Raw genomic sequence first — 16,167 nt, 5'->3', positions numbered from 1 at the left:
AATCATAAGCATAAACATACAATTAACATCAGGCATTTGATTAATTCCACTGCTGCAAGTTGAACTACCCAAGACATAGTTACAAATATTTCCATTTGCCTAATTAATTTTTTTTTTTTTTTTTTTTTTTTTGGAGTGGCATGTAAAGTACAGGGAAAACACTAAATTACATCTGCTCCTTTATATCTTCCAGCAAACACTCTAGCAAAGAGGTAAGGAAGGAAATCTTCCTTTGCATAGGCATGGTCGATTTCAATATGGAGTTTAGGGAGAGCTCTGCATATATCCATGTTCTAAGAAATGTTTGGCAGTTATTAAATAAGCTGAGTAAGTTCATAATGCTTTAGGCAATCAAGTTATTTATGTAATATATGCTTCCATGGCTATCACTGGAAAGTCAGACTATGGTCTTTCATACTTGGCTGGTAGATGTGGCCATCTTGATTTACATTTGTATCCTCACATAAAGAAGATAGTTGTTAAAGACTCTAGCATATCTGAACAGAATAGTACAAGTTGAGAAAAAGGAAAGAATCATACAGTTAAATGGATGAGGGTTGATGAAAATCACTTGCATACTGTGGACTTCTTATGTGACCCTGGCATAGCCAAGCTATTTAATCTGAACTATCATGGGTCCATCTGTTTAAAAGAAAAAAACCCACCCAACCAAAACTTTTAGAAAATCTTTTCTGCCCTTGTTTGGTCTTGCTTATGTAGGCTGTCTAGCAGTTAAAGAACTGATCATGTAGAACTATAAGAAAGCATAGCATTTAGACACTGCCTCTGGGCATGGTTATAATGCAAATAATGCCAATAAGAGAAGTTCAGACATGGGTTGACTCTGTTTGCACTCTGGGGCATCTAAATGTGAAAAATGCTTGCTAACGAAGCATGCAGTACCCTGGAGAATCCAACTCATGCAGAATAAAAGTTGTCAAGAAGGTGGTGCAATATTACCATGGTTCCTGTTTCTTTGGCTTTCCTAACAAGTATCAGATATATACGGAAGTTTTCATTACAATAAAGTTGCATGAACTAAAAAGTAGTATCAGGTTGCTGCATCTGGCTTAGCTTTGGAAGTGGAAATATAGTAACGGTATAAACGAAAGGGCCACCCACTATAAAGTGTGGGTGACCAGTATAAGGAAAAAAAAAAAATCCTTAATGGATATTTATTCCAAAGGCTGTTACAAAGAAACTGCTCTCAGTCTGATGTAGTGCCAAGCATAGAGGATTAAACTTTTTAATGACTTTTTGTTGATCAACATCCAAGACATCGAGGAACAAAGAAGAGATTCCGTAACTCCACATAAAGAATATTATTTTCAGACGAGAAGAGAGTGCTTGAAAACATAAGTTCAGTAGATGCAATAAAACATAGCAGGGAAGAGGATAAATACTAGTCTCAGCTGCAGAACAGCTTATTTTGAGGGTGGAGAACAGATTTATAGTTAATTCAGTGTTAAATGCCAGAAACTTAGGTAAATTGCATGCTGCCAACAACTAGAATAAGAGAATGTCCATTTTGGCTTGATTCAGAAATTGCATAGGATTATTCTTGTTTCTTTGGACTCCTTTTTTTGGGGGGGCGGGGAGAGGTGTACCTTTATTGGGAATTGACTGCTCCCTGTATTTAGTGGACCTGAGTCTGGATTTTTTTTTTCCCCTTTTTTCTCTCATTTCTATGACATTAGATTTTTTTTTTTTTCTGTGAATTAGATGTTTTTTGAAATCCTATTGTCCTGTGTCATCTGTGTTATGGTCCCTAGTGCTGAAGGAAGTCTTGCCTGAAAATGGAAAGGGCCCCATAAGATACAGAAGAGGGTGTAGTCAGAGCACAGCATCTGGAATGAAACATGGTCCCTCAGTAACTATTGCAGGCTGAAACTAAGAGCAGTTCCTACTAACTGAGGGGCTGCAGACACAAACACAGTCTGAAGCCACCCTGTTCTTGCCTCCTGGACTGCATGTGCTGAGCTCTCTCTTCTGAGAATTGGGGCCTGGGTTTGCTTGAATTAATAGTGAAGTCATTACACTATGTAAATATGTTAGTGTTCATCTGGTTTTACTCACAAGTTATTCTTGCCTTGCTGTGTTGTTCCTGTTTTCTTGTTTGTGCAAAATTAACCAGGAGCACTTTAAAAGGAAAGTGAAAAAAGGATAACCAGTGTTGAAACCTTGATTGCTACGTTATTTACCACAGGCTGAAGTTGGTAGATTTCCCCACAAATCTAACTTAATTGTATAATAAGAGTACAATTATTTTTTTTAATGATGCTGTTAGGAGTCCTTTCCTTTTCTGCCATCTTTGGCCTCCTCTGTGTAAAGTGTGATAATTTGTCTTAATAGCCTAGTATTATGATTTTTCCTTACACTCTTACCAAGGAGTCTGCTGAACAACAGTATGAGTCTAACCACTTCACAGAGGTTGCCTGTGCCCTCAGGGGCCTGTGACCAAGCACTTTCCCAGGACAGCTGTTCTTTTGCAGGTAGTCCGACTGCATGAGCACTGCTGGCTCCTCATACAAGCATAACTGCCTGCAGAATGAGTCAGGAAGTGGAGCCACACTCTCATATTGTAATTCTTCCTGTTGTTATGAAGGGGAAAGCCCCAAGCTGCATTGTTGACTCTCCCTGTTTCTCAGTCTCACTCACACAGACCAAAGAACTGAGGAAATATCACACATACACCCCTTTTTTATTTCTTTTTTTTTTTTTTTAATAATTTCCTCCTCCTGGCCCCATTTCTCCCTGTCCTTAAAATACATGAACTTCTATAAATTGTCTGTGGTGTGTGAGAGAGGGAGCTGGTGCAGGTGCCCTGGCATTTGTTTGCTCTAATATTAAAGCTGGGCTGGCTGATTTTTGATGTCTGATTTCAATTCTCTGTAGGTGCTTTGTCATTTAAAAGACTTGGTCCCTCACTTCCCCTTGCAATGCAGCAGCCACAGCCGTCATGTTGCAGAAGCAGAGCAGGTAAACAGGGAAGGAGGTTTGAATATCAGATGACAGTGGTGGTTTCTGATGCGTAGAGAAAGAACTGGGGATTGAAAGAGGCGTATGAGCCAGGTGTTCTCACATAAATGACCACCAGGGAGACAAACAATAATGCTGACATTCAGTAACAATGTTAGGCTGCAGTCGGCAGCCTGCTGAGGTGGAGACTGCGATTCATCCTTCTCAGACATACGGCATCTGGCTGTCCCTCCAGCTGACACGAACTCATGTTTACAGGGCTGGCCTTTAAAATGCGAGGGCCAGAGAAACTGCACTTTGAAAACTGGTGTCTTAAATACTTTGTATTCTGCAGTGCAACGTGTATTCTGCAAGAAATACCTAGGAATCATTTCCAGGATAAGGACTGCAGATGCTACACAAATGTTTATAACTTGGAAGCATTCTTTCTCTAGGCACCATAGCAGACAAAAGGAGTTTTTGCACTGACTTCAATAAGACAAGGTTTTCCCCCTTGCTTTTTCTAGATTTTGTGAATGTTTAAAAGCAAAGGAAGTTTACTTCCTTAGTAGCTACACTACAGAAGGTAAAGCTGTCATCTCATTTTGTTTTTGCTGTGAATACATGTCTCCAGAGATGGCTCCCAATAAAAGCTCCACCTTGAAAGTGCGTCATGATGTGGGGATGTTCAGACCCAGGTGTTAAACAGTAACATGCTGCCAGTTCCCAGCAGTGTTATACTACTCCCAACCACAATATCTGAGTATCTACCAATGGTTTAATGCTTGGTGTTTTGTGAGCCATAGGATCTGCTAGCTGTTTCCATCTGGACAGTATTCTTAGATTAATAAAACCACCATACTTCTAGAGTTAATAGATCCAGAGGGAAAACCGGTTTTGGCAACCCACTGTTCATCCATCGCAGTAAACATGTTGATCAAAAAGCCAGAAGAACCTCACTCTGGAACAGACAATAAATAGCTAATTAGAGACAAAACTAAAAAGCAAAACCATCAGAAAAGGGGTGGGGAAAAGGCAGAGATAAAAGTCTGCTGAAAAGGCTGGACACAGAACAAAGTGTACGTAAACAAACTTTTATTCTTTGAGCAGTCATTGGTGATGCATTAGAAAATGATGTAAAATGACCTAGAGGCTTCCTGTCATATTAATTTAGTTGTTGACTTTAAAGATACCTAACATAGTTTTGATAATCTCTGCTTTAATGCTGCTGGTGGTAGCTCACTAGACAATATGAATCATACGCATTGAGACAAACTCCATAAAGTTTGGGGTCAAACTGACTGTTCCCCAAATTTTTGAACCTTCTTTAATCGTGTCTTCTGTAAGGTACCATTTCTACGGAGCAGGAAGTCTCCTTCGTAATCAAGCAGCATCAGAGGCTCATGGTCTCTCCAAATGTTGAGAAGGAAGCACTGCTATGTAATCCTGTGGTCGTGATAAAGGCAGGGAGAAAAACTTCAGCATCTATGTATGCACACTGTGTGTGGGGTAGGAAACATAGTATACTTCCTTTGAAATAGCAGGATTCAGCAGAGTGACACCAAGATGGACCTAAGGTTAATAATTTGCCTTGAAGGTGTGATAGAACAGAAAGACCTATAGATATGCTGCCTTGGAGACTACAGTGTATATGCTGTGTCCTGGTGGTAGTTTTCTGTTATTCTCTGATATAAACAACATATATCTGTGCGTATTTTGGGCATAGTATGCTGTCCTTGAAGTCATTTGGAAATATAGCTCATTTCAGGTTTTTACCTAGATGAAGAATTGAAGGTGAATCAAGTTGAATTAACTTGTAAAGTTGATTTCTTTAAGTGCCTTTAACCTTTGAATTTATACTCCCATAATGCATGTAAAATGCATTAAATGAAGGCAAATTCAGTTCAGATAATAGTGTCTATCCAAGAACTTAACTGATCATTTGCAGTCTTTCAGATTATCTTCTCTATGCCTTTCTGAAGGCCAAGGTCATCTTTAAACAGACAGTACCACGCCCAGTAGGATACAAAATATAGGTAGCTCTGTAAGAAAAGGGATTAAATTCTAAACTAGTTGAATAAGAGGTTCTGCTCCAGACCTAAAATGCTCATTAAAATCTCCCACGTGTGTCAGGAGATCACATAGGGCCACAGTGTGAGTGAGATTTCATATGGGAAAAGTCTTTGGAAGTTTTCTGTCTGCTCTGAAGAGGCACCATGCAGGCTGGTACAACAGGGCAACACAGCTCCTGTGTTTAAGGTGTCTGCCTCTGCCAGGTGCAGTTACATGCATAAGTGCAGCTCCCTACTCAACTGCCTACCACTTGCAAAGCAGGAAGTTCTTCTCCATGGCATTTTTGCTAGGACAAGGAAAGGCCAAGGCAGGACCCACATGAGTCCTGTCAGCTTGTTGGTTCAGAGGGACCTCAGTGAAGCTTGTTTTTTGGTTGTTAAGATCTGGGTTTTCTTTGGCTGTAGCAAATCATGAGAGCTGAACTACTGCATGTGTTAGAAATGCTCTTCCCCTGGTGGTCTAGCAGTGGATTGAGTATTACTTTGAAATACAGATATTTATTGTCTTAATAATGCAGGCTTCTGGGGCCATTAGCCACACAGTTTGAAAGAATGATCTTTGGAGGCTGCAGTATTTGTATCTGTGATGTAGCACCCTGTGAATCAGACCTCATGAACAGAACTGTTTGAAGTTGAATATTTAAAGAGAAGTTATTGCTAGAAGAAAGTAAATGTGCTTAATCTAGAAGCAGAAGATGGTGCTTTTCTCTCTGGGTCTGGCAGAGAAGTGGGTCAGAGATGTTTTATTTTAAGAAGGAGGAGGTTCAGTGAGAAAAATAGAATCATTAAACTTGTTATGGCAACTGAAGAGAGTAAATCTGTTTCATTGCAACTACTGTGAGTTTTGCTTTCAGGAATGGTCTGTGCCACAGCAGTCACTGAGAGTTGAGAGTTTCTGGTGAGATCAGTCTGAGACAGGATCCATGTCTGGAGCTGTCTGAGAGCACAGCATGATTTCCTCCCTGGGATAAATTAACCATGGCTTTCTGCTTGTGCACAGTGAGATCCCTTGCTATCATCTATGCTTGTGTTGAGCTAAGAATAGAAAAAAGCAACATCAGCAGTGCTGTGGGAAAACTGCATTGCTCCAGATGGCTGCTGATAAACTCTTTTCTCATTTGGGATTAAAACCAAAATAGTAGTAAAGGACAGTCCCATCCACAACTCAATGTACATGCAGAAAGCTAGGCTGAAGTTTGTCAGTTAGATATAGATTTGTCTGAACACACTTTAGAAGCTATTAGAAAGTAGTTTGATTGCCTCACAGAATGAAAAACAACCCACAAATTGTTGAGAGTTTGGTTTGCTTGTTCATTTGTTAAAAACTTTCATTTCCCCTCTGGGTTTTGCTTTATCACATTTATTGTGATTTTGAATGAAGAGCTTTTATTTCCATTGTTACAAAGATTTGTATCCTGTGAGATGGTGTTAGGTCTTCTCCTTGACTTCTATAGAGAGGATTTTCATTTTATCTCCAAAGAGGCAAGTGGGACAAATCCCACGTGCGATATATTCATCTAGCTCTACAGGCCACATGTTGCATGCAATTGTCCCACCAGTGTTGATCTGATAAAAGCCAAAATGGATTTGAGAACCCAGCACAGAATCAGGCCCAACTGAGGAGCCAGACAATGACTTGCGTTTGTTGTAATTAGTCTTGACAGCAGGCTATTTGGTTAAAGCATATGTTTCCATTTCCTATTTTATTGGCATGCTTTTACTTTGGATTAACTAATTCTTCAGAGAGAGAGAAAAGCAAAAGCAGACCTGGCACCCCTGTAGCTATTTCATATGTTTGCTCTATGGGGACTGAGTCCTTGCTCAGAAAGACAGTTCTGCCCTGTGCAAAGCAGGACAGGAAGGAGAGGTTCTCACCATGAGTGAGCCAGTTGGTTTCTTCATCATGCCTGATGGCTGTGGAATATTAAGCAACATGCAAAGTCCCTAGACAAAAGGGCAAACAAGCTCTACTGTTCATCTCTTACGTGGACGGTGGAAACTGTTCTCTTGCCTATAGTTCAGGCCAGCTTTGATCATCTAGCTAGCACCTGACTATGGAGAAGTAAGCTTCCATCTCCTTTACGGTCATTATGTTAAAATTTATAAAAGAATAATTAATTGAAACATTTTCCTTAAGTAACAAGTGAGTAATAAATACAGTTGCAGCACCAACTCATTTGTGGCAAGGTGTCTCACAGGTGTGGTGTGAATATAAAAGATCATGTAGGTGTGATATAAAAGAGAAGTCTTTTGATGGTAGAAAAACACATTTTTTCTGGATGTGATAGCATCCCCTAGTGGCACAGGTATTTGCATAAGTTATTAATAACTAGGGATTTTGTATGCACAAGACTGTGAGCAGTAATTTAAATTTTATTTCTAACACACTGGTAGCTAGGAAGCAAGACCGTTCCTGGGTTAATGTATGTGTCTTGAGCCACTTGTTTCACCTTTGCAATAGCTACTGCCTCTTTGCCAGGTGAGAGACGGTGATAAAGGATTGCTTTGTGGCTGTACAACTGGCTGTGGCTTTTCTCCTGTTCTTCAGCTCAGCCCCCAGTACCATCAAGGGATGATTGTATGAGACAGAAGCTAGCTGGGTGTCCAGTACAGTAACTGCAGTGATATTGTCGTTTATGTGGTACATACAACCTTAGTTCTCTTTTGGAGTACAGCTCACAAAACATAGTGAAAGCGTAATGAATAACCTCCATGCTGTTCTTCTGTGAGTAGCCATGATCTGCTGCCAGAACCAACTCTGCACCTGGACTTTATGATGTGTTTAAAAAAAAAAAGTAAACTACTTCTGGGGGGTCACTACTGATATCTGTCCACCAAATCACTTGTTTAGGCACAGCTCTTCTCAGCATTGAAGGTGGATCTGAAGCCAGCAGTGTCTAGGACTGCTTGTGCTGGATAAGTGATGACAGCCTGGGTAAAAATGCCAGTGACTCTTCCTGCCTTTCTCTGACATAGTTAGCTAGTACAGCGTGGAGTAGCTTCAGCATAAAGACAAATGACGCATCATAATATGAGCAAACGAGAGCCTGGTGACTGAGACACTATCCGGGAATATTGTCTTCAAATATTTGCTGGAGGCCATGCTGAAATTCAAGCCATTATCTCCCAAAGCTCAATAAAGTGTGTCTGCCATCAGTCTACTCACTCACGCTTCAGCACATTATAGTGTCTGTCTTACTGTCCCCCCACAGTGCTTCTCCATTACGTTTTATAGCACCAAACAGAGAGACTCAGACTAACTGACTCCATAGTGCAACGGTCCCACCACTTACTATTGCTTCAGCTTGCAGTGAAACTCCGTGGTTCAGCATGAGCATATAAAATATGCGGCATAGCAAATGACTCCAGCAAAAAATACAAAGAGAACCTCATTGAACTGAGAAAAGTTGCTAAATTAGATTTCCTGTGCCAAAAGGGGAAGGCAAAGGTAGAAATAAACCTCACTCCTGCACACTTCTGAAATCAAGGGAATGATGCTAGCCACTTAGTCACAAAAGTTAGATAGTCCCTTCCTCAGCCTCGCTGTGAAGTTAATGCAAAAGGAGGATCCTCAGTAACCTGGACAGACTTCTTTAGCTGTAAAAATCCCTAACTTTTCTCCTCCTTCATACGCATTGCTTTTCTCTAGTTTTTCTATCAGTCATCCACTTTTGGCAGAAAACTTTTTGAACAGAAATTCTGGAAGGATAGAAATGTAGATGCAATATTCTCTCAAAAAGAAAAGTTTAACACTTATGTGTTGCTATGACGTGGCTGGCAAAGGCTGGTGGACTGATGCAGGAGATGTCTTGGCACAGAATAAACAGCACCCATTTAAATATCTAGCCTGAACCCTTCAACTCTGCAGAAAAACCCAGTAGATCTTTGCTGTATATTTTTGGACACACATTCAACAGTATCTTTTATACAAGGATACAGAAATAATTGGAATGACTGAGGAAAGAACACCTCAGCAAACAACGCTCTTAATCAGACAACACATTCTGAAAACATGACTCATTATCACAGGCAAATCTAATTTATGTCATGCTATGAATGACTTGATCGCCTGTAATCTGGGCAAAGAAAAATTAAATAAGATTGTTTAAATGCAGCTTCAGGGAGTGCTGTATATTTTATCTCAGTTTCATCTGGTTTCCCATGATATCAAAGATGTGTTTAGTGGATAGAGATTTACAACCAGAAAATGATATGTATAGTTGAAGAATGTGAAAAGATGATGTCCTTTGTAGAATTAGTTATCATTGTTGGGGAAGTGGAGCTGGTTTACAGCTTGCTTTTTCCTGCTCCATCTGGGACTGATCTGTGTCTTTGCATTGTATATAGGAAATGTTCTCTGCGATTCTCTAAATGTAAGACACTGTTTCAGACATTGAGGTGCAGGAGATTTTGAAAACCTTGACTCACACATGGACAATTGTTTGCATATATGTTTTTACAAGTAAGTTTTCTTTACCCTGTATTTTTTTTAAAAATATATACTTATTTATGCCTAGATTGTCTCAGCTATTGCCAACAATGAGACAGTTATGAACACTTTTACCCCCCTGTTATCCAAGGCTAAGTACACACAATATTATTTTTATTTTTGTGTTTTAATACTGAATGCAGTGCAGTGACGAAAATTACTTTGCTGGGAGCAGGAGTTATTCCAACAAGTGTGTAGTGACTAGGAGACAGGCACAAGGCTATGTAGTCATTTTTGTTTCAAGCTCCCTGTGGTTGATAGCTAGGCTAGCAAATGGATGGTGGTTTTGGAAGAAAGATCAAGGCAATTGATGGTATCATGTGTTTACAAGAGGGTTTTTCATATAGCTGGCTGGCAGCTGGTCTTTTGGGGTTTTGAATAGACTTGCCAGTTGTTATCTGAGCTGCATGTAACACAAAATTATTTTTGATGTAATGCTGTGATTTGCCTTAGGTAGGTCAATGTTTTGGCTTACTTTTTAATTTCAAAAGTGTCATCTCTCTTTAGGATGGGACTTAAGAGTGGCACTAAAGGCTGAGTTACAGCACTTTCCTTGGTAGTTTTTAACATCAAAATAGATTTTGTTTACCTTTACCATTCTGAGACAGAGCTGAGGATTGGCAATTAGACACATATTGTAAGATATCTTTTCTGTGGTACTTAGCCTAATAGCCAAAGGTAAACCAGCCTCTAGATATGGTATGTGAGAGCATTCATTAGCACCATTCAGGATCAGGCAACTATTTATTTTTTATATTTTTTTAATTTTTTATATTTTTTAAAGCTATTTGAGGAACCAGAAGAAAACTGCAAGTAGGCTTCTTGCTGACAAGATGCAGGTGTATACCACATGCCCATATGGGAAAAAAGATGCAGTTATGAAGGTCTTGATGACAGACAAAGGTCTAAAATGCCTTCATCTCCAGGTTTTAGTTAGTCCATCTGTTTTTTATTTACATTTCCCCCAGCTAGCAGTGTTAGGATTTTCCGAACTCAGTATAACCATGCACAGGTCTGTATAAAATTGCTTTTCTGCATTGGAAGATCCTTAGTTTAGTAAGTTCTCCTCCAAGATAGTGAAGCCTTACTTTTAAGGTAATTATATTACAAACTGTAAGTCTGTGTTAATGATTTCTTTCTGAAAAAATGAAAGAAAGGAGTGATGAGATTGAGGGGAGAGCACTTCTGTTCCGCCTTGCTAGAATTGGTAGAGTCCCTTTATACCTTAAGAGTACCAAACAGGTGAGTGCGTGCATTTGTCTCTTATTGCTGTTCCTAGCTAAAAGATCTGGCCTTCTTTGATGCTCATCCTCTCGAGGATGAACCCAAGAAGAAAAGTTTATTCTTAAGGGAGAAAGACTTATACACACATCGGGTTACTCCAGACAGCTGCACTCTGAACTTATTCTTCAAAGATGTATATTCAGAGAGCAGAAGTAGTGGACAGCAGCACTTGAGAAAAATACCCAGCCAGCAGCTTTGGTACTGTAAAATAAATTTTGACAAAGAAAACTAATGAAATCACATGGGAAATGGCATGGTTCTGCCTGTCACTAATGGACTAGAGAAACTTGCTTGGGTGTTTTTTATCAGACCACTTGTTTCTTCTGTGAATCTCAAAAGAACAGCAGAAAGATAGAGAAACAAGAAGTTCTCTATCTAAAAGAACAATTTTCAGAGCCAATTCTCAGTGGCCTCCAACTTTGTCTTTTCTGAGGACAATATAATCAAGCCTTGATTTAAAATGCTATTAGAAACCTAATCAGCCTGCATTGAAAATTACTCCATTGAGCATTTTGTTTGTGGCGAATAATTAATTGCAAGAGTCACTTTGAAAACAGTAAAAGCAATACATTCCTTTATTTACAATGACAGAGAAAATTAGTTGAGAAAGTGTAAACATGATTTTCCAGAAAGTGCCCAAATTTATTCTCATCTTTTTATCTAAACAAATTCCTCAAGTATAATTTTGAGGAATGAAAAAAATCTATGATTAATTTAATAGGCAGTAAAATTAGATGCAGACAGAGAGTGTAGTTATAGCTGTGTGGGAGTCAGTGGAAACTATCCTGGAATGTGGCAGTGTGTTGTTTTGTCTCCTTAAATCATCATGTCTTTTCTTTTTGTAGGAATAAACTTTTCTTTCTTTATGGGACAATACAGTGCTTTCACACCCTTTTTTAAGAGTCAGTTTTCATGTAGGGTAATGCTGGTTTTGATGAATATAAGAGAATTGTATGTGTGCCTTTGCTTATAGGGAATTATATATGCAAGACAGCTTATAATATATTTCATGCTGCATACCATAGGGTGTTGTTTAGCAGGTGACAAGTTTAACGAGTATACTAAGCAAATATATATTATATTATATTATATTATACTAAGTAAATGAGGTAAAGGTTATCTAAGTGAAATGGTGACCATTAATGTTTGTTCACTTCCAAGGAGTCCAACTGGTGTAGGTCAGTGGGGACTGGTGTAATTACGAAGGACCTTGTACCATGTGGTGTAGATGCTCACAATGAGAACAAAGAACCCGTTACCCATCAGTGGGCTTGACAACTATCAGAGGAAAATACCTTCTCAGAGTTTAAATTGTTACATACTGGAGGGGTGTTTCAGGGTTTTTACTCACTGAGAGGAGTTTTCTGACTCTGCTTATACTTTACTTTGCAGTTTTAAGCTCTTGTCTATGAATCAGAGGCCTGAACCCACAAAAGTATGGTGCCAACATATGTTTGAGGCAAGAAAAGATGAAACCATGAGGGAACTGGTTCTATCTCCCCGATTCTTTAACCAAATACATCTTCACTAGCAGTATGAGCTTAAAGATTGCTGTATGGCTGCAGTGAAGCATTGCTACCTGCATCTCCTAGCCCCAGCATATGGTATCCCAACGATTGGTTTCTTTGTTTGGGGTTTTGGTGGTGTTTTTTGGTTGTTTTGTTTTTAAATAGGCTGCATACATGCCTTGTACAACGGAGTGCTTCATTGTAAACCTTTATTTTACTCACCAGGCCTATCCTTGTACCAATGATAAGGAATGCGAAGTTGGGCGATACTGTCACAGTCCTCATCAAGCAACTTCTGCATGCATGATGTGCCGGAGGAAGAAGAAGCGTTGCCACAGAGATGGCATGTGCTGCCCTGGGAACCGCTGCAACAATGGTACAACAGGCATTTCTTTGTTTTCCTCCATAAAATCAGCATCTTGATAGCATCTATTTCTCTGAGTGTTCCCAGCAACAGTATTTTTTCCTGGGTGACTGAGCTTCTTTTTTCTAAACCTAGGGAACTTCATTTTATATTTCATTCTATTCCATTTAATTTACTAATATTTATATATTAAAGACTTGTGTACTACCAGACCTTTTCCTATTTTGGGATGGGAAAACTCAAAAATGCTGCTGCTGACTGAAATCACAGCACTACATTCAATATGGTTTGATTCACTAGAAGACTGTGCAGAGCCCAAATTTTTGAAGAAGCAAAGGAGACTTAATCAATCATCAATCTCCTCTTCCTGGGAGTGGTTACAACCATACTGTTTACATTCCCATCCCTTCTCTGGAGACTGGAGAGAGAATAATTCTCCCAGTGCTCAGACCGTAAAGCCAGAGTGACAGCGAGACTGACAGTGAGTGAAGCAGAGCTGTGGTGAAGTTAGGTTCTGGGGATCAGCGACAGAGGTATAATTATATCCGAGTTGCCACTAAAGCCAAGCCCCAGCCCCAGCACTTTCATGGTCCTGGTCCTGATCATGGTCTATGTATGTGTGTCTGTTGCTTTTCCTCTTGTTCAAATGTTTGACTGACTGTTTTCATTGCAGGTATTTGCATACCAGTAACTGAAAGCATCCTTACCCCTCACATCCCTGCTCTAGAAGGGCCACGCAATAAGAAGAATGGTCATTATGCTAGCAAGGATTTGGGATGGCAAAACCTAGGAAGGCCACGCTCCAAGCTGTCACACATAAAAGGTAAGATCACATTTGCTCTAAAATGTGTTTAGTTTGTTCCTTTGTGTTATGAATCACGTTGCTGTTAAAATACAGAAATGCAAACCAGAAATAGGCCATAATTTCACAGGGAGAGGATGTCTGTCATGAGAATTCACAGTATGACTCAAAAAGTGATGTAAGATCAACCAACAGTTCCTGTGTTTGAAATAGCATCTGCTTTCTTTTTCGTTGACACAAAGTCAGAGGTGGCCAAACAATGAATTTTTCAGTTGTGCAAAATTGCACGCATCCTCCTTTTTTAGCAGTCATGTAATTAAGCACTTGCAATTCTGCTTACAATCCTGTAGATGAATTTCCCCTTATTAAGCCTCGTGGCAGGTCCCATTAATTACCCCATTGAACCTTCGTAATTTATATCTTCTCTAGTGTTTACATCCTTCAAATAGCCACAGATGAAAATATAATCTCTCTTATTTCTGAGCTTCATTTGCATCAGTCTGCACTGAATCTGTGCTTTCATGTTTTCCCATGAGGTAAAATAGTTTGGTTTTTCTTTTTAGGACATGAAGGCGATCCCTGTCTACGGTCATCAGACTGTATTGAGGGACACTGCTGTGCTCGACATTTCTGGACCAAAATTTGCAAGCCTGTGTTGCATCAGGGGGAGGTGTGCACCAAACAGCGCAAGAAGGGGGCCCATGGACTGGAGATTTTCCAACGATGTGACTGTGCCAAGGGGCTGTCTTGCAAAGTATGGAAAGATGCGACCTCCTCTTCTAAATCAAGACTTCATGTGTGCCAGAAAATCTGAATGAGGATCATAAGGGTAGTATGAAGTGACTGTGGCTTTAGGTATTTAATGCATTATGGCACGGTGGGAGATAAGGACTGCAAATGAAAGCAGAATGGCTAAAGTAACAGGATAGGAGCAGAAGTCACACCAAATGAATTTCTATTTGAGTTGCTGGTAAACACAAATGCAGCTGGAATTCTCCTACTGTGCAGCTTTTCTGTAAATAACCTACAGTTCATGGGAAAGGCTAGTATGCAAACAAGTACAGTGGAAATTAATGTCACTTAACTCGCTATGTTGTCCTGTGATGTTTCAGGGGGTTAGTGTTAGGGCTACAACAGTGGGTTTCCAGTGTGGTAGTAACTGCTAAATAAATTGTATACATTGTACTCCTATAGGAAGCAGTGCATGCCAGGAAGACTTACCTGCCAACGAATTATTGACCACATCGCAAGTGTGAGAAATGGAAATAAAGTTACTGTGAATGTCTGCATGCCCTTGTCATTCAGGGCTGATACTTCAGCAAAGAAAGCACTCCTGCAGGACAAGAGTGCTCTATGTTTTGCAGGCCCTTGTGAAAGGGGTGAAAACTTGCAATCTCACAATTTCAAGAGAGCAGTAGTTTCTAAGAGGAGGCATTTAAACAGGGTTTTGTTTCCTATACATAGATAAATTAAAATGCTTTATGTAGATCCATATCATAGTATGGCACTTAATCGCTTGTATTTGCCTCAGTTTACTGCTAGTATACATTGGGTTGAACAGATGAAGCAAATATGTGCATGCTGAATCCAGAATTATATAAAGGCAGTTGCTCATTAGTCCTAAATATACTTTCCTTGCCTTACGTAAGTAAGGCTTAGCCTTACTTGCATTATAGATTTTTCTAAAAGAAATAGCAGTGTTGAAGTGCCTAAAATGAAGAGCTATGAAGTTGTTTCACTGTTGCTGTTAGATGATGTAGACAGTTGTTGGGGTGTTTCGAGCACACTGCTATGAACTCAAATTTTTACATTTTATTAGTAGCAAGAGGCTACTGATGGCACTCTTCAGAAGTATAACTGATTTGTTTCTTAGCGACAGCAAAGAAAAAGGACTTGGCTCTTGTAAGCATCTCCTTTCCTGCAGAAAAGGTTGTAAGAAGACGGTACGACCTCAAATGACTTATTAAACATCATGCAATGTCACAGCATACCAGCCTCCAGCATGTATTCAGCCTGAACTTGATGTCCTCTCTCTGGACTGTTCTGCCAGGAATGACGGAAGTACATGGACTGTGGAAACAGCTGATAACTCTACACTGTTTGTGTACTGTTTAAAAAATAACGGTCTCTATCCCTTGACCTGTCTCCCAGGTCTTTTCAAACTTCTTTAATTTTAGTTATTTGCAAGTATTCCTTTGTATAGACATTGGTAAAGAGACTGATATTTCTTTAAAGAAGTCTGCTTCTATAATTGACCTATTGCTAAAGTGTAATTACCCATTTATAATTACCCATTTTCATGTTTTGTAATACAAGGGACTTTTTTCTCTTTAACCAGTCAGCTCTGAACAATGCGGGTAGACCAGTACGTAGTTTAACTTTGAAGACCATGTTACCCATACCTGACACCTTTTTCCACCAGTGGTTGTTTTAAAGCTGTAGCTTAGCTACACCACCTGACTCTGACTTCTCATCTACATTGCCTTTCTCTTTCGTTGGAGTCTAAGCAAGAAGAGATTTTCACTCCCCTCTTTCCCTACTAGAGTTAGTTTTTATTAACCTAGAGTGATCACTCTAGGTCAATAAAACTGTACTTTTTAATAGGCTTAGTCAGAGTTTTATCTTAAAATCCTACTACTGGAACGCTGCTTATTTCAGAGTTTTTCCAGTGTAGCTGAAATGGGAATAAA

At 39.5% G+C, this 16,167-nt stretch overlaps 1 protein-coding gene across 1 annotated transcript in view; it reads left to right on the top strand.

Moving 5' to 3' along the window:
* The window catches only part of DKK2 (dickkopf WNT signaling pathway inhibitor 2), a gene marked incomplete at its 3' end in the record, with an annotated part of 41,580 nt that extends 27,289 nt beyond the window's left edge, over positions 1 to 14,291 (top strand). Inside the window, exons 2-4 of the mRNA XM_080636782.1 lie at positions 12,537 to 12,687; positions 13,349 to 13,498; positions 14,041 to 14,291. Of these exons, the coding sequence (XP_080492908.1) occupies positions 12,537 to 12,687; positions 13,349 to 13,498; positions 14,041 to 14,291 (552 nt within the window). The remainder of the gene's footprint in view (positions 1 to 12,536; positions 12,688 to 13,348; positions 13,499 to 14,040) is intronic.
* Positions 14,292 to 16,167: the final 1,876 nt, after the last annotated feature.

This window comes from Psittacula echo (genome assembly GCF_963264785.1).
Source record: "Psittacula echo genome assembly, chromosome: 1".
NCBI lineage: Eukaryota > Metazoa > Chordata > Aves > Psittaciformes > Psittacidae > Psittacula > Psittacula echo.
This window is presented reverse-complemented; position numbering and strand designations above follow the sequence as displayed.